The sequence below is a fragment of the Halichoerus grypus genome, chromosome 3 (genome assembly GCF_964656455.1).
Source record: "Halichoerus grypus chromosome 3, mHalGry1.hap1.1, whole genome shotgun sequence".
Lineage (NCBI taxonomy): Eukaryota > Metazoa > Chordata > Mammalia > Carnivora > Phocidae > Halichoerus > Halichoerus grypus.
This window is the reverse complement of record NC_135714.1, coordinates 202,038,749-202,066,706: the sequence shown is the minus strand read 5'-3', so window position 1 is coordinate 202,066,706 and position 27,958 is coordinate 202,038,749. Positions and strand designations below refer to the sequence as shown.

Below are 27,958 nucleotides of genomic sequence, written 5' to 3'. Positions count from 1 at the left end.
GCTGCCAGCCATCTAGAAGAATTAGTATCAGAGAAGAAAAGTAGCTCACAGTTTCAGCGCTGTTAGATTCTGTCGCTGTGCAAAGCCGGGTTTTTGGTGGTCCCTGCTGCAAAAGGCAAGTATTGCATGACAATCGGCATGAAACTCGAAATGAGGGTGGCAGTGTCCAGTTTGATTCCAAAGTTTGAGAAGCTGAGTGATGCCTAGCTGGCCAGTATATCCCACTGCTAAATCAGCGGTGTTAACTTCAGTCTTAGAACATCTTTATAGACTCCTGCATTTAGTACAGTGTATACTCAATCTACCTCCTCTCCTCCTTTCCCTCAATCCATCTGTTGTCTTTAACTGCGATCTCTAGGATTTGAAGTGTTGATTAGAAAATCAGTAAATCAAAAAGAACTGGTAATTATGTAAGATCTTCCTGAAGACACATACTTGAATATTCCTAAGTTCCGAAACCATTAAGAAAAACAGCCCGGTTTCTCGCCAGCTTGTTTGGCACCGCGTCTGCTTTCAGGCTGACAGCTTTTATAAGCATAGTGTGCTGTAGAGGGACACCCTTAGAGCTTCAGATGTATGTTCTAGGGGAGAGCAATGGTTGCCTCGGGCTGATGTGAGTTTGGTGGGGCAGCGGAAGGACAGAGTTTGTGCCCGTTTTACAAAAGTAAGGTGGTCCACTTCTGCATGTAAGTTATAGTTTGCATGCTTGCCATCCTCACTTGTTCAAAGTCGAACTAGTTTTATAACATGTAGAAAAGCCAAATTTTCTTGAATACCAAAGCAATTTGGGAAGTAACTTTTCAGTGTGATTCTCCAAATGTTTGTGGTAAAAGTACAAGGGACTTGAATCATTTTCCCATAATTAGTTTCAGTTCTGGAGGTCTGCCCCTTCTCCCTAACCCTACTGCCTTGCATGCATGTCTATTCCAATGGAAGCTAGTGGAAAATTCCTATCCCCTTTCACTCTACTGCCATGAGTTATAAAAAGCATGTCATTCAGAATTGACTTTTTCTTCTGCATGCTTGAATTTTTACTCACAACTTAAAGGGGGAAAAAATCCTTTCAGGAGATATTTCTCTTTCAATGGGGTGAGGGGCCCAGCATCACTTTGAGCCACCATGAAATGACTGACTCACTTTGCTTCATCTTCAGGGGTCAGATGTTTACATCGAGTGCTTTTTAAGAGGTAGTACATGCTGATGCAGCACACCACCACCTCTTTCTCAGAGCTGCAGTGGCTCTCATTCACACAAGGCACTGAAGATGCACATCTTCACTGACCAATTCAGTGGGAACAAGCAGCTCACATGCAAGTGAGGATGAGGGGTAAGGCCATGCAAAGGAACTGGTGGGAATGAGGAACTGGGGGCACAGGAAGTGGGACTGCGGGGGGGAGGGTACAAGCAGGAAGTGGGAATGGTGGGGGAGGACACAGGAAGTGGGACTGAGGGGGGAGGGGACAAGCAGAAAGTGGGAATGAGGGGTGAGGGGGCATAGGAAGTAGGGCTAAGGGGTGAAGGGACAAGCAGGAAGTGGGAGTAAGGGGGGAAGACACAGGGGAAGTGGGAATGAGGGGTGAGGGGGCACAGGAAGTGGGCATGAGGAGAGAGGGACAAGTAGAAAGTGGGAATGAGGGGGGAGGACACAGGGAAATAGGACTGAGGGGTGAGGGGACAAGGAAGAAGTGGGAATGAGGGGTGAGGGGACACACAGGAAGTGGGAATGAGGGATGAGGACACACAGGAAGTGGGAATGAGGGGTGAGGGGACACGGGAAGTGGGAATGAGGGTGGGGTGTACACAGGAAGTGGGAATGAGGGTGAGGGGACACACAGGAAGTGGGAATGAGGGTGAGGGGACACACAGGAAGTGGGAATGAGGGGTGAGGGGACACACAGGAAGTGGGAATGAGTGGGGGGCACACAGGAAGTGGGAATGAGGGTGGGGGCACACAGGAAGTGGGAATGAGGGTGGGGGGCACACAGGAAGTGGGAATGAGGGTGAGGGGACACACAGGAAGTGGGAATGAGAGTGAGGGGACACACAAGAAGTGGGAATGAGGGTGAGGGGACACACAGGAAGTGGGAATGAGTGGGGGGCACACAGGAAGTGGGAATGAGGGTGGGGGGCACACAGGAAGTGGGAATGAGGGTGAGGGGACACACAGGAAGTGGGAATGAGAGTGAGGGGACACACAAGAAGTGGGAATGAGGGTGAGGGGACACACAGGAAGTGGGAATGAGGGGTGAGGGGACACAGGAAGTGGGAATGAGGGTGGGGGACACACAGGAAGTGGGAATGGGTGGGGGGCACACAGGAAGTGGGAATGAGGGTGGGGGACACACAGGAAGTGGGAATGAGTGGGGGGCACACAGGAAGTGGGAATGAGGGTGGGGGGCACACAGGAAGTGGGAATGAGGGTGGGGGACACACAGGAAGTGGGAATGAGTGGGGGGCACACAGGAAGTGGGAATGAGGGTGGGGGGCACACAGGAAGTGGGAATGAGGGTGGGGGGCACACAGGAAGTGGGAATGAGGGTGGGGGGCACACAGGAAGAAAGGAGCAGTAGCAGAGGTTTTCCTATTGTTAGGGTTTGTTTGTTTCAATCAAAGTATGAGTCATCTCACCCTCATTTTTTAGCCAGAAATCAGTGTGGTTGCTGCTATGATTTGGTCTTGACTCCTATAAGCCAGTTTAATTTTATCAGTGGTCGTGAATTCTTGAAAGTTTCCCTCAGATGTAGAAATCTGGTTTCAAATTAAAGTGGTCTAAATGCCAGCTTAAACTTTGTGGCTTAGCATCTCTGTTGAATCCCCTCAGCAGAAGGACCTACACTGGAGTTTTGGCTGCTCTGTGGGATTCAAATTATGAGCAGTTGGTTCCAGAGGAATCTTGGCCCTCTTCTGGAGTGACTTCGGGAGTACTTTGGCCTAAGGAGGTCAGAGTTAGAACTTAAGTAAAGGATTTGTCCAAAATGTTGGTCCTGCATCCTGGCATTTTCCAGGTATATGTAGACCTCAACCCTTGCACCACTAGTCCCCTGGAGCATGGATGACTTCGGGGGAAAAGTTCATGCCAGCTTAGGAAATTTACTGAAAATCAGTGATGAACTCAAAGCTGGGATGTGAATCCTCATCCTAACCCTTATCCCCGGTGGCCAGGAGCTTTACTCTGTCCCACATCAGGAAAGCAGCTCTTGGTTTTTCATGGCCCTTGTGCTGTGCATCTCAGTGGTCCCACAACTGCCCAAGAAGCAAGCTCAGGCCAGCCCCCACTGATAAAGGAGCTGAGCTATGGCACAGAAAGTGCACCTTATGGATTTTCATAAGGATGACCGTAATTCATACAAATTGAAGCATAATGCTATTATAGAAAGACTTGAAAACAGAAGGAAACCGTGCTGCTCCCAGACGCAAGCTCTAATCTGGAAAACTGTCAAGTGTGGAACCATCTCTGTCTGATGAGGCTGAAAATTAAGGTGTCAGGGAAGAGGGGAAGATTGGAAAGGCCAGAGAAAGTCATGGATGGCTACTTGACAGGCCCTTTTTTTTTTAATCCCCACCCTATCTTCTTGTTAACCTCCGATAATGGAGGTTATGGAATTACACATGGAGGAAAAGACCACCCCTCAACATATTTTCTGCAGAGTAGATTCCATTTGAGGGCAGATTAGTCTTGGAAATCATTCAAGACAGCTTTAAGTCAGTCCGATTGTATAGATTCCAAAGATAACAGTACAAGAAAAATAGTACATGGGTGTGTCCAATTAAGAAGTGTTGACTTTCATAAAATAACCCAAATATCTATCTATAACAGTACAATGGGTACATAAATTGTGTCATACTCATACAATGAAACATTACACAGTAATGGAAAAGGGCAAATTTTAATACAACAACATGGATGAATCAGAAAAGTAATAAAACAGGGGCGCCTGGGTGGCTCAGTTGGTTAAGCGACTGCCTTCGGCTCAGGTCATGATCCTGGAGTCCCTGGATCGAGTCCTGCCTTGGGCTCCCTGCTCAGCAAGGAGCCTGCTTCTCCCTCTAACCCTCCCCCCTCTCATGTGCTCTCTCTCATTCTCTCTCTCTCTCAAATAAATAAATAAATAAGTCTTTAAAAAAAAAAAAAAAAAGAAAGAAAAGTAATAAAACGGGCCAAAAAAGAATATGAAATTTAAAACTTAGCAAAATTAACCTGTAGTGACAGAGGGCAGAATGGTGGTTAGCCTTGGGAGGAAGAGAGAGTAGTACACCTTCTCTGTGGGGGGCACAGTCCCAAACCCCCAGTGGAAGCTTGAAACCAGAGATAGTACCAAACGCTATATACTCTATGTTTTGTCTTATACATACATACTTATGATAAAGTTTAACTGCTAAATTAGGCACAGTAAGATATTCAGAACAACCGATAATAAAATAGAACAGTTATAACAATATGCTATAGTAGAAGTTATGTAAATGTAGTCTCGTATCTTTTGTCCGGACTCACCCTACTCGTGCCGATGTGTGGTGGGACAGTGCCTCCGTGATGAGATGGAGTGAGTGAACAGTGTAGACATTTTGACTGAGTGCTGGGCTAATACTGACCTTCGAGGGTAGGTGGGTAGGAGGAGCATCTGCTTCCAGACTGTGGCTCAGTGCCATCTGAGGCATGTCTCATGCAGCTGCATAAATGAATAAATGTGAAGGCAAGGGCTGACCTTGTCCATCCACGTGTTGGGGAGCGGTGTGTATGTGTGCATGGAATAAGTTCCTGCTCTTTAAGGCTTGGCCCATCCCTTATGCCTACAGGGCTGCCTACAGAAGAGTTACCTGTTGACTTTAGCACCTGCCCTTGCTTATTCACGAATCCCTTCCGTTGTCTGAAAACAGCCAGTATGTGCCGTTTCTCTCCAAACTTGGCTGGCTGCCCTCTTGCTGTTACGATGCATGTGTGTCTGTTGATGCCAAAGGGCGGCAGCTACCGTGTGTGCTTACACAGCGTCGTATGAACGTTTAAGTCATGTGGATTTTACCATTCGTATGAGTGTAGGTTCCAGCCCTGAGAGTGAGAAAGCGAAGCTTGGGAGGAGGTGGGACACTGCCGTTGATTGAAGGGCTTTGAAAGAAGGTGTACTGGGTCTGCTGGCAGCCTGGTATCTCTGGAGCCCAGCAAGTCACTTCCCATCTCAGCACACCTCCAGCAGTAAGATGGCAGCAAGAAGATCCACCAGATTGGTCTTCTCACTGTTTCCCGTCTTCCCCGTATTTGTTCTTCCTTGCGGTGTGGGCATGCTCTGCGTGTGACCGTCCTATGTCGTGTCAGAATGGCAGGTGTCGGGCGAACACCACAAAGCCTGCCAGCTCTCCCGACCCACACAAGAAGATGCGTGGACTTCCATTTAAATCTTTCGAAAATGTGTGTTATGATAAGGAGCTCTGAAATAAAGAAACTGGACTGTGGTTTTGCCCGCTGTTACCATCTGATAGCGCTCTGAGCTTGAGTTTTTTCTGTAAAGGGGGAAGAGAGTATCTACCTTCCGCGGCTGTCACTCCGTCATACCTGTGAGGCGTTCCAGCTGCCGTCATGATGACGATCGCTGCCCCTCACTGTACAGCAGTGACTACACAGCGCCACCAAGGGGGCAGCGCCTTTCTCTGTTTTGACCTGCACTGACTGCCGTTGCATGAACGTTTTGCAAGAACTCTGTAGACTTTTTTAAACAAACAAGTGAAAGATGCTGGCATCATGGTAATGAGCCAGCAGCCCCCTTGTTTTTGAAGAGGTGAGTGAGTGGTGCTAGCTTATCGCATGGCTGTTGTGGGTGACCTGAGTTGCCAGCTTAGGATTTTGAATCCCTTAAAACTGAAATGGAGAGAGAAGGGATTCCAGCTCTAAGAGAGAATTGTTTATTCAACAAATATTTTCACTATTTCTTCTTTCTCATTCAGAGACCACTGACTTGAATGGTAATGGCATTTCAGGGTGATGATGGGTAAAGGAAAGGAGCATTCTATACGTTAACTCTGTGTGTTGCTGTAAAACCTTCTTGGCTTGGGGCAGGCTAGTCATGTAGTAATAAATAGGTTGTATGTATTAAACATTGCCCAATTAGTGGAAAAAGCGCATATGGATTTACTGTGTTGCAACCCAGAAGGGGACCATAGTTGAAAATATGGACAATTAATCACAGATCACAAAATGACCAATGGTTATTTGAGGGAATGGTGTTCTGATTAATCTTGATTCTTTAACTTATAACCCAATTATCCCAGCCATCGGTGCTTTTAAGAGCATTTTACTGTTATAGTTAGGTTAAAACCAATTCTGGTTGGGAATTCCTGTTAGTAACACTTCAGTAAGTTTAAATCTGGATGAGTTTTAAAAATGTTTTAGTGAATTTAACAATCCGTTTCTTAGTAACTAAAAATAATAAGGAATTTCATATACATGCACCAAAGGTTAAGCATAGATAAATAGCTTGTGGTCAGAATTTGATTATGTTATTCAGCAAAATATCCTCTCTCTAGCAGCATTTTTGCACCAGAATTTCTCATTAAGAAGACCAGTTTGCTTAGGGAAGTTTTAAGCTACATCTGTATGTAATAATTTTCCAAGATTCCAAAGACTAGATAGTAGTTAATAAAACTCAAAGGAATATTCCGATTATCTTCAGACTAATGTTTATAATTATCCAGCAGACAACCAAGAGTTGATAGTATCTGTTGATTCCACAAATCTAATGGCAGAGAAGATACTTACAGGAGCCCAGAGAAATGATACCTCTTAGGAATTTTGAATCTTTTTTACCCAGACATGTGGGTTGACGAGTTAACTCCAGAATGCCCGCTCAGAAGGGCAGCATTGCTTATAACTTATTGGAAGCTGAAGTGATAAAAAATACACTTAACAATAACGTTTTGACTGTTATAACGGGCCCCATAGCTTTATTCGTGAGCATGATGGAGCCGCATAAGCTGGCTGGTATAGGAAAAGAGGTCATGGACGATTTCAGAGCAGGGTGTTTCTAGAGAGGCACCCAGCCGTATGGTATAGACACTTTACATATGCACTTGGCAATGGTCCTTTTCCGTGTTGAAAGGAAATTCATTATTTTACAGTGAAGATGAGTTTTGAGGTGTACAACTCAAAGGTATGAGGTCAGATCATTTAACCTGATGAGAGTGAATGAATTTATAATCTTGAATGTGAGAGAGAGTGCAGATCTTATTAACTGTGTTTCTGTAACGCTATATACTCTATGTTTTGTCTTATACATACATACTTATGATAAAGTTTAACTGCTAAATTAGGCACAGTAAGATATTCAGAACAACCGATATAATATAATTTTAACTGCTAAATTAGGCACAGTAAGATATTCAGAACAACCGATAATAAAATAGATTAAAATTAATTATAATTATAATACCTGCAATAGTGTAGCTCCTTACAGTTTCCAACTCAATTTTGCATTCATTACCCTATTTGAAACACATAATCCCTTAAAGTCCCTGCTGTTGCCTTATGTTTCTGAAGGTGCACAGTGGGGGTTTTAGCCAGTTAACTTAGTTAAATAAGGCAAGGGGTCACTAAACAAACATAGTCAATCATGCTAAAAAAAAAAAAAGAAAAGAAAAGAAAAAGGTCACTTCCTAAGTGAAAAGGCTACATACTGCATGATTCCAACTATATGACGTTCTAGAAAAGACAAAACTATGGAGACAGTGAAAAGATCAGTGGTTGGCAGAGGTTTGGAGGAAGGGGAGGATGAATAGTTGGAGCACAGAGGGTTTTTAGGGCAGTGAAAATACTCCGCACGGCACTGTAATAGCGGATACATTTGTCCAAACCTACAGGTGCACAACACCAAGAGTAAACTCTGATGTAAACTGTGGACTCTGGGCGATGATGGTGTGTTATGTAAGCTCATCAGTTATAACAAATGGAGCACTTGGTGGGGGTCACTGATATTGGGGGGAAGCTATGCATGTATGTGGGTACAGTGGGCATATGGGAAATCTCTGTAGCTTCTGCTCAATTTTGCTGCGAACCTAAAATTGCTCTTAAAAAATAAGTCTTTAAAGTTGTTTACTACATATACAGAGGAACAAATGAAATAACAATAAAAAACTGGTATTCTGTAGCTTCAGATTGCATGGGTTATATAGTTAACTAAATATGCAGACACAGGGCCGCCTGGGTGGCTCAGTCAGCTAAGTCTTCAGCTCAGGTCATGATCCCAGAGTCCCAGGACTCAGTCCTGGGATCGAGTCCTGGGATCGAGTCCTGGGATCGAGTCCCGCATCTGGCTCCCGGCTCAGCAGAGAGCCTGCTTCTCCCTCTGCCCCTCACCCAACTCGTGTTCTCTCTTTCTCTCTCTCTCTAATAAATAAATAAAACCTTTAAAAAAAATAAAAAATAAACATGCAGACATCAAAACCCAGGAAAGTAACTTCAAAGGTATGCTTGTCTAGGGTGCCTGGGTGGCTCAGTTGGTTAAGCAACTGCCTTCGGCTCAGGTCATGATCCTGGAGTCCCGGGATCGAGTCCCGCATCGGGCTCCCTGCTCGGCAGGGAGTCTGCTTCTCCCTCTCCCGCTTCCCCCCTCTTGTGCTCTCTCTCTCTCAATAAAATAAATAAAATCTTTAAAAAAAAAAAAAAAAGGTATGCTTGTCTATCAATAATATATTGACTTCACATGTAAACATGATTTATTTTATATTTAGATTTCTTTGAATCTGAATAGTTGTGCCCAAGATATGTCTTCTTTTGGTATAAAATGCCTTTTTTTAAAAAAGATTTTATTTTTATTTTTGTGAGAGAGAGAGCATGAGCTGGGGAGGGGGGTGGATAGAGGAAGAAGCAGGCTCCCCACTGAGGAGGGAGCCTGATGCGGGACTGGGATCGTGACCCGGAGCCCAAGGCAAATGCTTAACCAACTGAGCCGCCCAGATGCCCCCACGTAAAATGCCTTTATTCCAAATTCAGGAGAACATGAACATGTCATTCCCTTTGTTCTAGGTTGGCTGAATTTCTGGGGCTGGCTTGGGCCAGAAATGAAACCCCTAAAGTGGGCTGAGTTTTTTCATCTCTTCCTTGTTCCTCAGAGGTTCCTCAGACAAGGGGAATAGTGGCTCCCATGTCCCTCTTCCACGTCTTGGAACAGAAAAACTGTCAGACTCACTGTCTTTCACGGAGTCCCACACAATTCATAAGGTTATACCAAAGAGTATGGCCTCCTTGTTGGGGATTCATGAAATGAGACAATTTCACGACACTATTTTTTTTTTTTTTTTTCCTTTTCGCTTTGAACCTAACTACCAAGATGTGCTTTTGGCTGCCAAAGTAGAAACTTCCAGGTGGAGCATCTTGAGCCTAGAACCAAGTGTGAATTAGTGGCATACACAGAAGCTACTGCACAGTTCAGGTTTACCCTTCATTGCTGGCATTTCTGGAACAATCGTAATGAGGATCCCGGTGTCCAGCCTGGAATACTGAGTACTTAAGACAGACGATGCAGATGGTAGGTTCTGTCACCAGGCTAATCAGCACATTAAGTCAACCTCACATGGAGAACACAGCTAATATGTGAACAAGTATTAATATGGCCTACACGGAATGTGACAACATTGAGAAATAGGGAGGCTGAATGCTTGCCTCCTTTTAAGACTTTGATATTCTCTACCTAAAAAAAAAAAAAAAAAACGAATATTCACATATAAAATGATGCATTCTCAAAGAAACTGTGTCAACATGATAAAATAATGTATTTTCTAAGACCTATGTATCTTGACATCTCTTCCCTTAAAAATCACCATTGTCCACAGAAAAATGGAACGTGACATATTAATAAATATCAGGTTATATTCTTAACGTGTATACTTAGTTGGCTTGATTTGTTGGTTTTTTAAATATTAAATATTGGATGCGAATGCTTTGTAGTGTTGTCAGGTTAATGTCAAGATTTCAAAAGCAATTCATAGGCTCTGAAAAGTTGCTCAAAGGGAGGACTGAGGCTGATTTTGGAGCAAAGTAATTACCGTCCCAGACACCCCCCGGGGCTGGTCCCATGGAGGTTTTAATTAGGTTCTAGTTGAATGGCAAAGATAATGCTTGTATCTGGTTGAAGGAGCTATGATGGTTAAAAGGATTAGGCCCACTCCTCAGGGGATTTTAATAGGTTTCACATCTTTCATCAGCTGGTGCGTGCCAAGATTAGGATAAGAAAGAAAGGTGATTTCATGGGGAAATATCTAATTAAAATATTAATTTGCAGACAGCTAGCATACCTGACTCAGAGTTCAGGTGGTGGAGGAGAGTTCATCCCTTTATTGCCAAAGCATACGTAAACAGTCATTTTAACCCCAGTAAATGTAGAAAACTTTTATTCTAAAACAGTATCTGTGAAAAAAAAAAATTTTTTTTTACCATTTTTGATTACATCAGATCACTGATCATTTCTCATTTTAAACATTAATACCATGCTGACGTCAAGGTATTTCTGGTGATACCTATCTATAGAATGCTGGATGATTTTAAAATCGAATTAGAGGACAGAGCAGGTCACACATTACTTTCCTGGGACTGAATTTTGTCTGACCTTCCAAGTGTTAGTGAAATTCAGGCTGTCGCCCTCAGGCAACATCCAGAAAAGGGTTGTTACTGTATGTACACCGTGTGAGAATGTGCACATGTACCTCCCCTTGGCTATCACAGAATTTGTTTTTACTCTTCTGAAACACAAAGTAGAATTTTGAGTAATTACTTTATACCCAAGATATTCCCAATTGCTTTTTATTTTTTTCTTCTTAGCAGGTTTGGCACCATTCTCATATAGAAACGATGGCACATCTTTCCTGTAAACATTGGGTAACGAGGCTGTCCAGTCCCTAGCCATCATGTGCTAAGCCTGCTGATGTGCTCGGGCATTCGGGTGCGAAGGTCTGCCCAGGAACGCCTGCCCCGCGCTTGTCTGAGGTGGGACTCGTAGGTGGTGGCAATTACTTATTGCTGACTTGGGATGTCAACCAAGTTACTTAACCTCTCAGACCTACTTTATTTTTTAAAAATTTTTTTTAAAGATTTTATTTACTTATTTGACAGAGAGAGACAGCGAGAGAGGGAACACAAGCAGGGGGAGTGGGAGAGGGAGAAGCAGGCTTCCCGTGGAGCAGGGAGCCCGATGCGGGGCTCGATCCCAGAACCCTGGGATCACGACCTGAGCCGAAGGCAGACGCTTAACAACTGAGCCACCCAGGCGTCCCTCTTTTTTATTTTTAATAAGAAAAATACAAGCTGTCAGGTAGGTATAAGTGTATATAATATTACAATATATACAGCACATTTTAAAATAATCCTACATATATGCATCTATATGCACTAAATATTGAGGATGGTCATTTCAGAATGATGGAATTATGCATACTATGTATCTTCTGTGCATCCTTTGTATGCTCTGTTTTTTATAATGACCATGTATCCCTTTGGTGACAAGGAAAAATGACCATTCAGAAGGAGTTTGCATTGATTTTCCTTTTATGAAAGAGGTTTCAGTGCAGTGACCAAACTGGTAACACTGCCCTGCTCCACCCCTGCTCTCCCCCACTCTAGATCTCCTTTACCAGGTCTTTCTCTTGTCGCTCACTCATTTTGTGTGGCGCTTCCTACCTAGGGACACACGTCCTGCCCGCAGTGCTGTCTATAACGTAGCAAGGCCCCACCAGGGCCAGACCCTTGGTCATTGACTTCGCCTCACTGATTTATTCCGAGTGCTAGAGTGCCGCCCGGACACACGGAGGCTTTCAATAAATATTTGTTGAACAAATAAATGAACTTTAATGGCTCCTGCCCAAAAGGAGTAGGAGGGGGTAGAGCAGACTAAGAAATAACACTATATTCATGTTCATTCACACTTCTCCCAACAATTTGCTGTAGTTTTTTCAGCCCCGTGGAAAATTCTGTTTTTTGTCAAAGGGGGAGATGTACGTGCCTTTCCGTGTTTGTTTTCCTCTCTAGGTAATCCATACAAGACTTCCAAACTGCAAAGCACGTTGATGTTATCTTGACCCATGTTTGTAACTGATTAAAAATAGATAGGATTATATCTCCCATGCTTGTGTTCTAGAGATAGTCTTGGGACAAAATGATGGGCTAAGGTGTGGAAAGTGCTTTAAAGTGATTCAGCGCTACCTGGTAGCAACACCCAATGACTGTATCACTAATACTACTTTCGCGAGAAAAGTGTGACTGGGAAGTTGAGTAGCTCTCTTTCTATCAGAAGAATTCTAGAATAATTTAGGAGAAAAATCTTATTGTCAGGTTCATTCAAGTCAGAGAAGGATGTAGTGAAAAGCATATATAGATACATATATATATAACTTATTTTATGTTTAATAAAAAATAAATTTTATAGGTATAGATGTATGTAAGAAGCATATATATATATATATGTATATTGTAAGAGAGAATAGTTTGCAGAGTTGTCATTGTCATTAAATAATACAGATGTTCTGCAAATTATGAGCACCTGATTTGGAAAATCTGTACATGTCCATGATTCATTGCATGTACCCTCTGGGTCTCAGTTCAGGAACCCACAGTGCTGCGCAGGCCATGGTGTTGTCTGGGGGCCAGAATACGGGGCAATATTAACTACCTTTCTTCTGTCCAAACAGTCATGCAGTAATATTGCCCCTTTTCCTTACCTTGATTGAGCCCTTGTGGGTAGTGTCTCTCCCCCTCGCTCTGTCTCTCCCTCTCTGTCTCTGTCTCTCTATCTCTGTCTCTCTCTGCCTCTGTCTCTATCTCTGTCTCTCTCTCTCATGCACACGTGTCACACGCACTCCTTTACTTCATCTCCTTTACCTCAGTCTTCCAAATTTTGCTTTTTCCCCTAAATAAAACCTCTTTCAACCTCTTTCCACATCATTCATGGTCCAGACAAGGGTTCTGATCATGTCACAGTGGTATGCCACCGCACAGATTTTAAGAAGAGGGAAATTCATACGTTTTCATATTAAATTTGTTACAGTAAAGAGCTACTATAACTCTCTTAAGTGCTCATCTGGAAGCTGAAGATTAGGGAGAGGGAGAATTTTACTTCCTACTTTCTACTGTTTTAATGGTTTGACTTGTTTATTTTACATTGCCCATATGTTAACTTTCATAACATTTTTGCTTTTTTTTGTAAGTTATCCATATGATGGTAGGGTTGATTGAAACTGTTGTTTTTCAATTATAAATACACAAGATTTCAGTTATAGATTAAAACCAGCACTCTGGGCCAGCCTGAGCATAGGATCACCATTTACAAGGTCATTATCCCTTTCATATTCCTGCTTTATAGCCACTGGTTTACAGATAAACTTTTGGATCACAACCTGTTTGTAAACTGTAAAGAACTACATTGATGAAAATAAACCATTTTTCAAATTTTACTTTGGAGACTTTATGGATTACCTAGTGTCTAAACAGGAAGTAAGATATTATGGAAGTTGTGTACAGCTCCATTTCCTAGTTCTAGACTCTGCAAGCAAATAATCATCTCCCCATAGGGTGGTGCCTACATCGTTCAGCATGCCAGAAGCCTCGTTTAATAAGCAGAGACTACTTGACCATGGAAAGCAAATATTATATAAACAACATATACTATGTATACTAAATATTTAGTATGTTTTATATAATATACATAGTAAGCACACATTGTACTATATATCTTACATGATACATAGTAAACATTATATTATACCTGCATTTTCCAAACTTAAATATGTTGTCCTTCCCTTCCCGTAGTGAAACTTTAATCATCTCTTCATTCCTTCTTATAGTGATGTGAGTATATAATTAAATAACAATAGTAATCATTTCCCTGCCATCTGAAATAGTGGCTTTATTCAGCTTGTCTGAATGCACAAAATTTGCTGCTAATCCTGAGCACATATTTCATGATTCAAGATTCACAGATACAGCATAGGAGCGGTGGTTCTGCTCCAGTCCTGCAGTAGGGCCATTGGCTATGGATATGGTAGGATTTTTTTTTTTTATTTCCTTTAGTGAACCAAGCTCTGGTTTATTTGTTTGTTTGAATATACAGCTAAGGAGTGTTTTGCAGCCACACATGATAAAATACACACACACTCCCTCTCCACCTTCCCCCGCCCCCACCACGCAGGGATGGGGGAGGGACTGGTGGTCTCCGTGCACCTGAACCTCTCACCATCGGTTTTTCCCATTGACAGCAATTTTGTTTTTAGCAGCAAAAGTGTATTGTCCCCTATACATCCACTGAAGAAGAGTAGTTCTTCCTACCTTATTAAAAGGATATATTATTATTAGTTTTAGAGAAAGAAAAAAATCTAGATTCAGGTTTATAGTGCCTACCCTGTACTTCTTTCATCAAAAAAAAAAAAAAAAAAAGAGGAAATGTTTACATCAGTTTAATAGGCATTAGCTTTATTTTTCAAAACATTCTGTTTTAAAGCACAATAGGCTTTGCAGTTGTTTATAAATTTGAGGTATTCATCAGTGTGAAATAATTGTTTATTTCCTTTCCTTATTTCCTCTTATCGGAAAAAAAAATACATTTGGTCTCCAGGCAAGATAAAACCCACTTTTCTAAGTTATTTGTCAGTTTTTATAAAGTGAGTTTAATATCACTGGGGCAGAGGTTTAGAATAGTTGCAGGATTAGCAAGGGAATGTGACTTAGGATGTTTTTTTAGGTCATCGTGGTGTATTTGGTAAACTGTCATGCATTTATCTTATCCTTGTTTAACCACTGAGCAGAAAGTGAGCCCTCCCTATATTGTTCCATTCATATTACTCTGCACTCATTCAGAAGTCTGACACTTCCTTTGCCTGGCAGATTAAAGGGGCAGTGTGGCATCTTTTGATGATGTGTAAAACAGCTTTCTTAGTCCAAGCTCCTTAGGGGATGCTAGCCACTCAGGAGATGAACTGCTAGTCATCTGCCGTGAAATTAACCAGAAACCTGGTCTTATTTTCCTTCTTAACAAGTTTTCTTAAAATCTTAAAGGTTTCCCACTCTGCCACCCCCCACAGACCCCTCTAATTTTTAGTGTTGATCAGGGGAAGAAAGGAAATATGAAACCATTAAAAACAAAAAAAAGAAAAGGAAATATGAGAAACAATGAAAAACACGGAATTGTGCTTTTTCTCTCTGGGATAGTCTAGCAATATGTGTTAGATTGTGGTGTTGAACCTTTAATCCCGTGGCTTATCTATCATCCCATTATATATTATTTTCTCTCTTATGAGAAAAGCAGTGTTTATTATCACAGGTGACAAAACACAGCAATAAAAAACAAGCAGAGAGGTTACATTTAACCACTTTAAACAGGTTTCATATTTGCTTTTTTTGCTTTCATTCCCAACGAGAAGGCTGTGAACAGAGTGAGTGAACACAGACTCTCAGGTGCACATCACCCAGATAGGCCAGGTGAACAGGTACTGAGCCGATGAAAAGATAAACATGACATCATTGTTGGTGATAATTTAGCAGATAGCTAAAGAAAGAATCTAGAAATGCCATTGTACCACTGTTCAAATATTGACTAATTGAACCGGGAAAGGAAAAAATGTTAGTCTCTTCATGTAGAATTTCTTGTCCCTTTCCTTCTTTAAACAGCGTCTCAAAGGTCCAAGAGAAGGGGGTTGTTTATCTAAGAAAGAAATATGAGCCTTGACCATGGAGTTTTTCAGGTATCCTAACTGTGGGCTTCATTAAGCAAATACAATTTAACAATCTTGCATTTGGCAAAACATTCCTCCAGGTTTCTCGACTGTTTATTTTAAGAGAGGATGTACCAGTCGGGCAGATTAGGATGTTTACTATGTACGATGTATCTTTCATCTCTCGCCGTGGCTATTAGCCCTGGCATAACCACACTGTGGATGTAGGGATGTGGTTCAGCGTAAGCATGACAATTTAAAATTAAATAGGATGTCAGAGTGAGCAGGCATTTAGGATGCAGTTTGTCTTTCACGTATTTTGTCTTCCAAGTATTTGAACCTGTGTTGCTGTGTACTTTTTATAAAAGTCCATCTGTGAATGAACAGCTTCTTTTTATGTACATGTATGAATTATTGAAGATTTTAAAAGTGCACACCCCAGGGACCTTCTTTGGAAAAGAGGAAAACCTGGGGGAGAATTTGCCCAGAAGGGCTAGTGCCTTCAAAGATAATTAGTAATGAGCTGAGTATTACACAGCAGGCCTTCCTGGTGGGCGTTTGTTGTTTTCTGTGTCTGCGTTGCGGCAGCTACTCTGGTCTCAGCAAATGCAGTGCTGAGGGCGCTCATTCATTCCGGCTTAGACGCCAGTCGTAACTTGGTCCTTCCTCTCTGAAGAGGACAGCTAATGAGAAACACAGATTTGGAGCCACGATCTATTCTAAGATTAAGATAAAGTATCCTAACAAAGTTTATGGGGAAATGAAAGGCTGAGAATTCTTTCTGGGGCAAGGTCTTGAATGAAGTGAATTACCTTCTGTACTGTGTAAGCACCATGATGTACTGTCATTATAATATTTAATGATTAGTCTATTGCCACAATTTAAGCCTCCTTTAGAATATATATACATAGTCCATGTCAAGAAAAATTTCAGGGAGACTGGGTTTTGTAGAAATAGCCCCCACATGTACATGAGGAAAATGATCACTTGTGAAAGAAAAACTGAGCTTTCAATATCCTGTTTGGGTTAAACCCCCACTGAAATGTCTGTGAAACTGTGTATCATGATAGCCCTGCGAACATGACCAGCTGCAGCAAATGCCCTGCGCACCCGTCCCACGTGGGTGACCTTCACAGCCTGTGGCTGCAGCTGAGGGGCTGGGTGCCGGACAGACCCTCAGACCCTTGCAAAACTTACCCCATTTACAAAATGACAAACCCTTCAGGGTAAAGCCCTCAGGTTCTGAGAAACGTAAAGTCTGCTTTATTAAATTTCCTTCCATTTACCAAGAGTCGCAGTCTATTTTAGTAAATAAATTCAGGAAATTGGTAAAGCACTTTACTCCATCCGTTATGTCTCAGTAATTAGCATGATTGTCACGTTTTTCCTGGCTCCTGGCTCCGGCACCGCTGTTGCTTACAGCTTGCCCCGACCCCGCTTGCCTGCAACCAGTTTATAACATCCCTGGTAACGGGGTGTTACTGAGTTTAAACCACTTACACAAACAACACAGCCTACACATTTTGCAGAGAAGTGCACTTTCTCTACTTTATTAAATAAAGATTCTGAACTCGGAGATCTCTTTCTCTGTGGATTCTGGCATTCTTCTCAAATAATCCTTTTCACTTCCCACCCTGGACTAATTTACACCCTGGGATAGAATAAAAGAAATGATAATTCATTCGAAGGTATTAGCCACCATCTAACTATCTCCTGTGCTCATTGCCTTTGGCTGTTAAAACCAAGCTGATCTTATTAGCTTCAACTGTTCACCAAGTAAAAATGATTTTTTTTTCCTACCTTCATTAGCCACTGAGTGTTGTTTTCCATGATGTTCTCCAGCACTTGTAGCCTCTGCACCGAGTCATCGTAATCTAGTGGTGCGTCCCTCTGCACGGCGTTGGGCACGTAGGAGCTAGAAGAGCGACAGTTGTCTGTCTCTGGGAGGAGGAAAGTGTAGCTGCAGGCTCCGTGCTGAACCTGATACTGCCTTCTCCCGATGCTGTCCATGCTTCTCCGAAAGTTGTTATAGGCTGCCGCTAGGACAAGATCACAGCTCAAAGTAAAGAAAACAATCTGCCACATTCTTTCTTTCTTTTGGTAATAAACCAGCAGCTTAGCAAACTCGAAGGCACATGGGAATCCCAGTCCTAAGCTGCCTTCTCAGATGCGGGGCTCTGCGGCCATGGTTTAAGGACCATCAGTGGGAGTCTCTTCCCTCCCTTTCCAGCAGGAACTTGATTGTTAATGCTGTCTTCCCTCCGGTGGGTCGGTCCTGCAGTGAACTGTCAGATGGCAGTAGAAAGAATAACCCTGCTCACTCCTGAGGGCTGTATTCACTTTACAGACCGGCGTTAATGCTGCTTTGTTTCTCTTCCTCCAGATTCTGCGGTGTCAGGATCCGAATCAATCACTTTCCTTTCCTTATATGATAAGTTGATAAGAGCAGCCAGACATGTGTAGCAAGCTGCTCCGCCCTCCTGGCGTGTCTGTTATCTTCCTGTAGGGGGGTCACTAGCCAGGCAACAGGAAAAATCCGAGCATGATGTGTGCTGTTCAACCAGGGCTATATGCTGCAGAAACCCTCTGGGAAAAACCGATCAGTTACAGGACCCCTGAGTGTTTCAGAGGCACCACCCTAATTGAGCATTTCCTAGAGAGAGCAGCGGGTCTCTCATGTCTGAGACTGATCTCACATTGCTTAGCTGGTAAAATATCTGGGGTAATAACTTTAAAGTACAATGAAAGTTCCTGTTTTTTCCTTTAGGAATAAAAATACTACAAATATGTCAGGATTTTGGTTTATTTTTGTTATTACAAACAAAGAGGAAGAAGAAGTCTTGCTCTTGTAAACTCTCTGCCTTTTCATAGGGAAAATAGTTTTCAGGGGTATTTCTTGATTTTTGAACTATTAGCTACATACACAAAATTTTCACTTACAAAAGGGTCAGAGAGGAAGATCACACTTTATTAAATTGTGTTGGGAAAACAAGTTTCTGAGCTCCAACACTTCATCTTTTACACAAAATATCCACTTCAGTATTCAAAGTAAAATATACTGGACAGATTAATGGTCCGTCAAATTACAATACACAGAGAAATCAGAATTTAAATAAGAGGATGGTGAGGGAGGAACACAAACTTTTTCTGTTTCAGGTCAGGATTTGCTCAAATCCCATCATTTTGTAATTTTTTTTTCCAGTATCAGTTAAATCAGCCCCACTCTGTGTTGCACTCAGGCACATCACCTCTCTTTCTTCATTGAGCTCGACTGTCATTATCTGTAAAATTCCAGGGTTGCATTAACTCCCAAGATTTTTCTATTTCAATTCTATGGCTCTGTCAGTCCCCTGGGTGACTTCCTTTAATAACTAAAACTTAATACTTTAGGGATTAACAGTATGCTAACCAGCCAGAGTGTGCAAGGGGAAAAGCCTTGGAATCTTAGCCACGGTCTGTTTGTATCTCAGTGCACAGGCTCTGTTCTTCCCGGTCAGTGGAAGCGTATCTGCACCTGACTTGTCAGACCACTCTACCCATGAAAGTCAGAGTCAGTCTAAATCATGCAGGAGCAGCTTTCAGAGCATTCTAGAATTATGATTTTAATTCTTGGGTGCTCATGGAATTTGTGTAGTGAATTCTGTTTTCCTGAAACCTGTGTTTTCAAGAGACCTAATTAGACCTTTAAAAACATCCCTCCTGTGCATGGACTGGCTCCCAGGTTACTTCCAGAGCTGGGGTTCTTAACCTGAGCTCCATTCAAGGCATCCATGAACCTCAGCATAAAATATGTCTTCATTCTTCACGAAACTGTAACTGAAATATAGCCTCTTTAACTATGGATATAGGTCATAAGCAACAGTGGTCAATGTCTGTGGCTTTTTCATCAGTAGAAACTGTAGTTGATTTTGTTACAATGTCTCAAGCTGTCGCTTGCACTCAGCACTACATTGTCATCAGACTCACCCCCAGATCTTGTTACTTAATGTCCGAATAAAGTCGCACATGTCATTTTCTGAGAAGGGGTTCATAGACTTGGCCAGACTCCCAGAGGGTTCTGTCACTTGGGAAAGCTAGCACTTGTGCTCGGGGAGGGTCCTAGAGCAGAAGAGGTTGATTCCACCATGATTCTGGTCTGTGGTTTCCACTGAAGGAGGAAATTAAAGAAAATGCGCCCATTCACACTAGTAACTGTAGGGGGAGGCGTGTAGGCTCCGAAGACAAGCCCTGGGTTTGAAGATGCTAACTTCTCTAAGCCTCAGCTCACTTGGAAAACAAAATGATTCTTTCTCTGTAGTGCCTTCTAGGATTGAAATGATGTAGACTAGTCATGTCCGAATATTCCTTTTTTTTTTTTTTTTAAAGATTTTATTTATTTGAGAGAGAGAATGAGAGAGAGAGAGCACGAGAGGGGGGAGGGTCAGAGGGAGAAGCAGACTCCCTGTTGACAGGGAGCCCGATGTGGGACTCGATCCCGGGACTCCAGGATCATGACCTGAGCCCAAGGCAGTCGCTTAACCAACTGAGCCACCCAGGTGCCCCGAATATTCCTTTCTTTGTCAGTACTTTCTGTTCAATGGGAAGCACCTCTGCCACCATCAAGTATTGCAACTGTGTTATTATCCTCTGAATGGGAAGCAGAAACATAGGGTACATACACCGTGCTTGGTCTAAGGGTATTCCCCATTTGAAAAATCATTCATCTGCCTTCCAGGCAAGTGGGGTGGTTTTAAAAGGTAGCTGCCGGAAGAGGTTGTACAGCAAGTACTTCTAGTCTGCCGGTTTGTATCAGGCCCTCTGCTGGGTACTGGGGATGGATAATGCGCTTTGCCCTGCAGACGAGAATGAGGGAGACCCATAAACTAATAGGGCGGGGTGAGAGGAGGGATTGGGGGGCATCCAGAGGGAGATGCTGCTGCCGGGGCACTGACCCCCCAGGCGGTGACATGGATGCTTTCTTATATGTCCCTTCAAGGACAGAACGTGCACTGAGCAGCTCTTTGTAGGTTCCTAAATGGAAATTATTACCGGAGAGTTGCAGGGAAGCTCTGCTTAGACCAGGCGAACTATTTCGGTAAAGGGTCAGATAGTCAGATAGCCTAATATTGGAGGCTCTGCGGGCCATCCCGTCTCTGTCATAGCTACACAACTCTGCCCTAGTAGCATAACAGTGGCCGTGGACAGTCCATTGATGGGGGAGGGTGACTGTGTTCCAGCCAAGCTTTATTTGTGGACCCCTAAATGTGAATTTCAACCATTTAAAGATGTAAAAATCGTTCTTAGCTCCCTGGCCATTTAAACCAGACCAAGGGCTGCCGTTTGCTGGTCCCTGAGTTAGAACCTAACGGAGTCTGCCAGGGTGGGGATGGGACATGGGGAGTGAGGCCATTCTAAAGGCACAGCCAATGTAAACAAGCAACTCTCCCCTGTCTCAGATCGCAGCATGGCTTCTTAAAGAATTGAGAAGCATGGGACCAGCCAGGAAGAAGGGACTTGTGAAAGGGGCAGGAACCTTTGACCAAAAAGAAAGTGCCACTTTGAAGCTGGATCTATAATGCAAGGCCAGGAAGGCATGCTTAGAAACCGGACTCTGGTGTAAAGCAGATATCACGTTTGTGCAGGTCCCACCATGGGCAACACACCAGAGCGGTGGGGACCTTCTTGGCGTCAGAGCTGCCCACAGGACTGTAAGAGTCCATCAGGGAGCAAATGAGGAGAGGATCTTGCAAGGCCCCTGCAGTAACTTAGGGGAGCCAGTAGGAGGGCCTAGAAGGAAGAGGCAGAGCTGGTTGGGGAGCCTCATGAAAGAACAGGAACAACAGGTGACCCTCCTATCCTCGGCCACAGAGGGGCCCATGGGGGTGGTCCGCTGGTAGCTGTGTGACCACTCCTGCCCCAGCCCAGATCCCTGTCCACTCTGAACGAGACCTGACTGTGCTGCTCAGAACTGTTGTTAACTGTCCATTTTCAAAGAGAATGCTGAGTTTTCTTCAGTGCCCTGCCGGTGGGATAGCAAAGGCAGATGAAGCTATGAGATGAGAAATATTATTACAGCCTTCCCAAAAGCTGCCTTCCTGCCCAACCATTTTTTTTCCTAACAGTTCTGCCGGACAGCTGTGCATGGTATTATTTATTTTCTTAATAATGTTTGTTTTCTCCCCCATACTGTATGTCATCAGCTGAAATTTTGGAGGCTCCCATTATTTTCAGTAGAACTGTCTCAAGCTCTCCTTGCATTTTGCTCTATAACAAGGGAAATCATGTTTGATGGCCCCGGAGAAACCACCACGTTTCCCTATTGCTGAAAGAGGTCAGCATGACAAAGAACTCTGACCATGCTTCAGTTTGGCCTGTGGAACGAAAGCTCTAATGTGTGGGAAATGCCAGAGGATCTCCCATTGTTCGTGGCCTCGCTGTCCCCTCCCAAAATGTAGGTCCATGTAGATGGACATCCACTTCTGTCTGGATCATGGACTCTGACCTACCACAATCTTCGAGAGGCCCAGGTCACCCAGAGCCATCTCAGAGGATCTCAGACATTAGGCTCTGTTTGAATGATGTCTCAGGGACCCTGAAACCAAAAAAAAAAAAAAAAAAAGGATACAAGCTTTGGAACAGCGCAAAGTGGGGCCGCCCCCAAGCCATGGATAGCCAAACAGAATTTTCGAGTCGGCCTGTGTGATCTCTATTGTAGAGTTGAGCCAGTTTAATATTCAGGATTTAACTGGATGGTTAAATTGTTGGACAAATTAAGGGATGGAAGTGGGACAGACTAGTCCAGGGAGAGGGGGGAGTGTAGCTTTCTGAACTGTTAAAATTCTAGTAGGTGAACCTGGCAGATGTCTGCTCTGAGAAGCCCATCCCTGATTGGAAAACACATGGAAGGTACTCAGGTACTAAGAGGCACACGGATCTCCCACATCTGCTGACCCTTTGAGCCTAAGGCTTCAGCTGTCCCGTCTGCCCAGACCCTCCAGAGCTGTCTCATGCCCGCTCTGCTCACCACCACCCAGAGCAGAACACTTTCGTCCCAGCACTGCCTGCCCCCTGGCCAATGTGGCCTTAAATTTTGGAAAGTGCTATGTTGCTATAGGAGGGACTTGTGGAACTGAAATACCCTAATAAATGAGGCTGGAGACACCCTGTTTCAATTTTTAGCCATTTGTAGGCGGAGAGGCACACTCAAGACACTGAGGCGCCTGCCTGGCATGCCAGAGCTAGGAGCAGCTTTGGAGACATTTGTCCATCTCCTTCCCTCTCCGTGGCTTTTTAAAAATTGGCTAAATAAAATCAGTCAACATGTTTATGTACAATTTAATGTTCAGTGCACAGGGAAAACCATTAGAAAGTTCAGCAGACATAAAATTGTTGTTAGAGAAAGTTATTTTTACTACTTTTATTTCCAAATTGTAAACAGTAATGAAGGAGAGCTAAAGATGAAGGCAAGACTGGAAGGGAGGAAAGAGGAGAGGGAGGGAGGGAAGGAAGTCAGCATCTCACCTTTCCAAAAGGAGGCTCCCTCTGTAGTGATTTCTTTATAAGTTTCACGGAAGATGTCTATTTCTACTCGATTTCAATATATGTTGAATTGAACTTTATCTACAAATGGAATCTAGAGCCATTTGCAAAAACTTTGGTGATGCCTCTCTCTCGAGTTCCTAATCATGTTGAACTCCCATTAAATCTTGAACCTGGCAGGTGAAAGGTAATTCCCAGCCATGAGATTTGGGGAAAAAAAAAAAAAAAAAAAGAGCCAAAGAAAAGGCCCCTTCAAGTTACCATAAAGACAGAAGGAAAAGAAAAAAAAGCGTTAACTATGAACACACACACACACACACACACACACACACACACACACATCCCCTTGGAAGATAAGTCTTGCCCCCAGGATAGCCATGGAAATCAAGGCTCAGTAAAGTAAGGTGATAAGAATCCCATCAGCCCTGATTGACTTATTTCGCTTAGCATAATACCCTCTAGTTCCATCCGCGTTGTTGCAAATAGTGATTAACATAACATAATAAAATAAAATAAAAAAAAAAAAAAAAAAAGAATCCCCTCAGCCCAGTGTGTCTCTGGGCCTTTCTTCTCCATTAATGGTGATGAGTTTAAGGAGGATTTAAAGCAATGATTTTTTACCCTGATTTTAACATGGCAAAGCTTTAATGTCTTCGGAGGGCCATTTCATCCTGGCGGTCACCCCTGTGCAGCACAGGTACACATCCCCAGTGACGGACTCCATTTCACTGCCAGAGACTTCTTGCACCTTTGGTCATCTTGAGCTGGAACTCCTGGGTCGTGTGTGGCGCCCACCAGGTGCCTGCTTCAGTATCCTGGACCTCTGGTGTCCGTGAGCAGGGGAGGTCCTCTCAGAAGTGCACACATCAGTGCAGACTTAAAAAATCAAATTGTGTGAACTCGCTTAGGATAGAATCTCTGGAAATCCCACCGATTCTCTAACTGCATCAGTTAAGCTTTATATATACATTCTAGCTACATTCTCAATTTCCTGGCTTTACCAACTGTTGATTTCTCCTTTCTTTGCCTCTTTAGTTTCATCGAATGTAGATAGCTAGAAGAGGATGATTTACCTTGTAGAATACACACGGTTCTGAAATGAGGTATGATGCCCAGTTAGCACAATTTCCCGTCCAATTAAATATAGGTAGCATGTGACATAAAATAGCTGGCCCATTATATTTAGAGAACAAATTAAATGCCCCCCACTTAGAATGCAATGGGGGCACTGCAGAAAATTCACCTTTGTGGAAGGTGAGGAAATGTATATTTTGTTAAAATAAGGATCTGCCTGCCAGAGGAGGAGAAAAAGCCCTTTGCCAGATGTGTTTTCAGGCAATTTCCTTTCCTGGGAAACAGCCATTTCCCCTGCATTACCAGACCTGTTTTCATTCACAGAGCAGAGGGAGTGAGCGCTGGGACCAAAGGGCAGAGGCCCAGATAGCATGAGCCTTATCTGTGACAATTACCTGTCTTCTTGCAGCTGCACCACTTCTGTTCGATGGGGGGCCGCAGCGGCTCTTGGGGAGAGGGTTATACCGATGGAAAAATTAGACTTAATCATAGCAGAAAAATCTCTTTCACGTGACTCTCAGGTCACTGTCGTTCTTACTCAGCTTAGCTCAATTAAAAAGGTACCAAATACTCATTCCTTCTAGCTTAGTGGAGTATTTGCTATGAAATGCCATCCAGAAGACATTTAGAGAGGACAGATCGTTTTTTAAGGAAACTTAAAAGATTCTGAATCTTTTATAGTCTGCACTGCCGTGAACCAGCATAGCGTCTGCTAAGGAATGCTGATTTTTTTAAAGCCACATTGTCCATTATAAGTAGCTTTAAAGATTGAAGAGAAAAAGCTTTTTATTTATTAGAGCCTTGGAAAATATCCAAGTAACTATTTTTTTTAAGATTTCATCATAAATTCCCTGAATTTTTACGAATGTTTTAGTTTATATAATTCTCCTGTTATATAAAGTTATCTCAAATGCTGTTTGATTTTAAAATATTTTCATTCTCTAATATTTTTATGGAGTATTTTATCTTCTCATCAAAAAAAAAAAAAAAATTGCCCAAAAGGTCAAGATACAAGTCAAAACTTTAAAAAGGCAGTGGATGAAATTCTAAAACAGTAGATGAGTGCATTAGCCTGATAATATTTTTGCCAGTAATTCTGTGTCCTGTTTTCTCCCCATAGAAAAAAAATGCTAAACATTTTCTTTCAGTTGATTTATGTCAATGATTACTCTTATACCCATGACCAATATAAAGTCAATAGACTCTTTCCTTTGACTAACACAGTGGTTCATTAGAGATTTTGAGGTGGGCTTATAATTTTTGTTAAATGCTCCTAAATTCATTTAAACAATGTTTTTAGAGAATTCAAATTCTTTGCTTGTGGGAAATGTGCCCAGTCTCTTTGTCATAACCATTCTACTAAAGGACTATATAAATTTCTCTCAGAATGAATTTTCCTTTGAAAGTGGCTTAATGCCATCTTGATTAATCTTTGTTTAATCTAAATTTATAAAATTTTTATCTTAATTATGAGAAACCTTTTAAAATAAGAGATAAAAATGTCGTATGTGCTATTTACATGAAGATATATTATCTCTCTTGGTTATAGGTTAACATAAATAAATTTGCTTATGTCAAAGAAGTAAAAAAAATAAAAAGCACATGACCCCCTTTTGGTATTCCTGTCTGCCTGACTGACTTGATATAAAAAAATCTTCCTGTGGGAAATTAGGCTTGATTATGGATTTATAAGTATAAAAACTCATTTTTGAAAACTTATATATAGTTTCTAAAGAATTACATTAGAAATATAACAAATAGTTATGCATAAAAGGAAGCAGTTTGCATTAAAGCCTATAAAAATAACTCCATGCCATTCGTGTTCCTTGGTCAAGTTAAGTATGGTTGTCAACTGATGATTTAATTCTCTCCTAATAATATGATATGTATATGCTCCACTTTTTGTCTTAAACACTATCTCAATTTCTTTGGTGCTCCATTAATATTCCCAAAATGTTTTATTTCAAGGAAAGTATCTAAATTCAAATAAAGACCGATTAAAAAGAAAAAAAAATGAAAGGAAGTAAATTGTACAAAGCCTGTAAAGAGAGGACATTTATAGCGGCATTAAGATACCTAATTCCTGGCATCTGTTTCCCTCAAAAAAAAAAAAAAAAATATATATATATATATACACACACACACACACACACACACACACACACACATATATATATCAACAGTGGTTTATGAAAGTCCTAACACTCTTCTAGTGGAATATTTACACAAAAAGAAATACTACTTACTTTCCCCCAAAATCCTGATGCATATTTCAGTGATCTTTCTTATTTATAGGTCAAAAAGTCTTGCTTGACTACAATAAAAATTAAAACAGACACCTGCTAGAGATGGTACCTGTATGGGAATACAGGTACCACATCCACTGGTAGTACTCACCCGCTCCCCCTGCTGGCCTCATAACAGATAACAGGCAAGACCATCCATGTTTTATCACAGTCCCTAATAGAAATGACACACAATCAATTAAGGGCATAAATCAATAGCAGTTAATATACAACCTGGAATGCTTTCATTATAGTTTGAATGCAAGAGAACACCACACCATATGCAGAAGTTTAACACCTACTTACACGTGTGTGTTGTGTGCATGCACACACACACGGTGAAAAATATTTTTCAGCATTTGTTTATCACACACAGAGCTAGAAGCTATTTTAGTATCCTCTGGTGATCAGGTTTCTGCCTAAATGAGCTTGTGCCATAGCAACAGTGAAAAAAACTGGAATTTTGTGCTGTCTCTGTAAGGGGTGAGTTTAGAGACCTGATCCTTGCAGCAGTTTTTCTACAGTCTGCTGAGAAAGAGCCACATTCTGTCACACAGGGACAGAGCCGTGACACCTGCCCTGGTGGCTCTGGGTAGTTCCGAGCAGGAGCACTGCACGTGGGAAGGCTCCTGAATAGAGATGTGGTCTGAGTCAACAGCCAAGAGTACTTTCAGTGATTGTCTAGATCCAAATGTTTCACTTATTTAAAAAAGAATCTCGTGGGGTGCCTGGGTGGTTCAGTCCGTGAAGCGTCTGCCTTCAGCTCAGGTCATGATCCCAGGGTCCTGGGATCAAGCCCCATGTCAGGCTCCCAGCTCAGCGGGAAACCTGCTTCTCCCTCTCCCTGCTGCTCCCCCTGCTTGTGCTCTCTCTCTCTCTCTCTCTCTCTCTCTCTGTCAAGTAAATAAAATCTTAAAAAAAAAAATCTCATTTCTCCTACGAAATAGAGACCAAAAGTGAAGGGAATGACATTCCAAGCCAAGAAAACATGTGTAGTAAGTATGAGACCACAGAACTGAAGAGGAATTATGTGATCCAGCAGAGTTCGGGGAAGGTGTGAACTTGGAGGTCCCACCCGGAATCAGCTCCTGAGGAGTCGGGCTCAGGCATTCGGATTTTACCCTGAGAGAACCTGAAGCCACAGGGCGTGTTTTCTACAGGGAGTAGAGTCATCTGATTTTGAAAGGCCCCTGCAGTGCCCTGTGGAAGAGAGGCTGGAAGAGAGTGAGATGCGAAACTGCACAGCCAAGCAGCTCAGCTGTTACGGAGCCTGGAGCTCGAGAAGACTTGAGAGGGACAATCAGTAGGAATTCTAGATTAATGGGCTATGGGGATTCTGGGAATCGGATTGGTTTGCTGTTGGCGTTGACTTTTCCACTTAAAACAACTAAAACTGTGGGACGCCT

At 42.5% G+C, this 27,958-nt stretch overlaps 2 protein-coding genes across 8 annotated transcripts in view; one reads left to right on the top strand and one right to left on the bottom strand.

The window, feature by feature from the left end:
* Positions 1-18,372, bottom strand: part of ANGPT2 (angiopoietin 2) — a 62,961-nt gene extending 44,589 nt beyond the window's left edge. For all 5 annotated transcript variants that reach the window (XR_013446677.1, XM_078069887.1, XM_036081514.2 and 2 more), the window contains exon 1: positions 17,476-18,372. Coding sequence is in view for 4 of the 5 variants with exons in the window: in XM_078069887.1 (XP_077926013.1) it covers positions 17,476-17,760 (285 nt within the window). In the remaining variant the exon portion in view is untranslated. The remainder of the gene's footprint in view (positions 1-17,475) is intronic.
* MCPH1 (microcephalin 1) overlaps positions 1-27,958 on the top strand; it is a 251,872-nt gene that overhangs the window by 160,993 nt on the left and 62,921 nt on the right. The gene's annotated exons all lie outside the window — the stretch shown is intronic.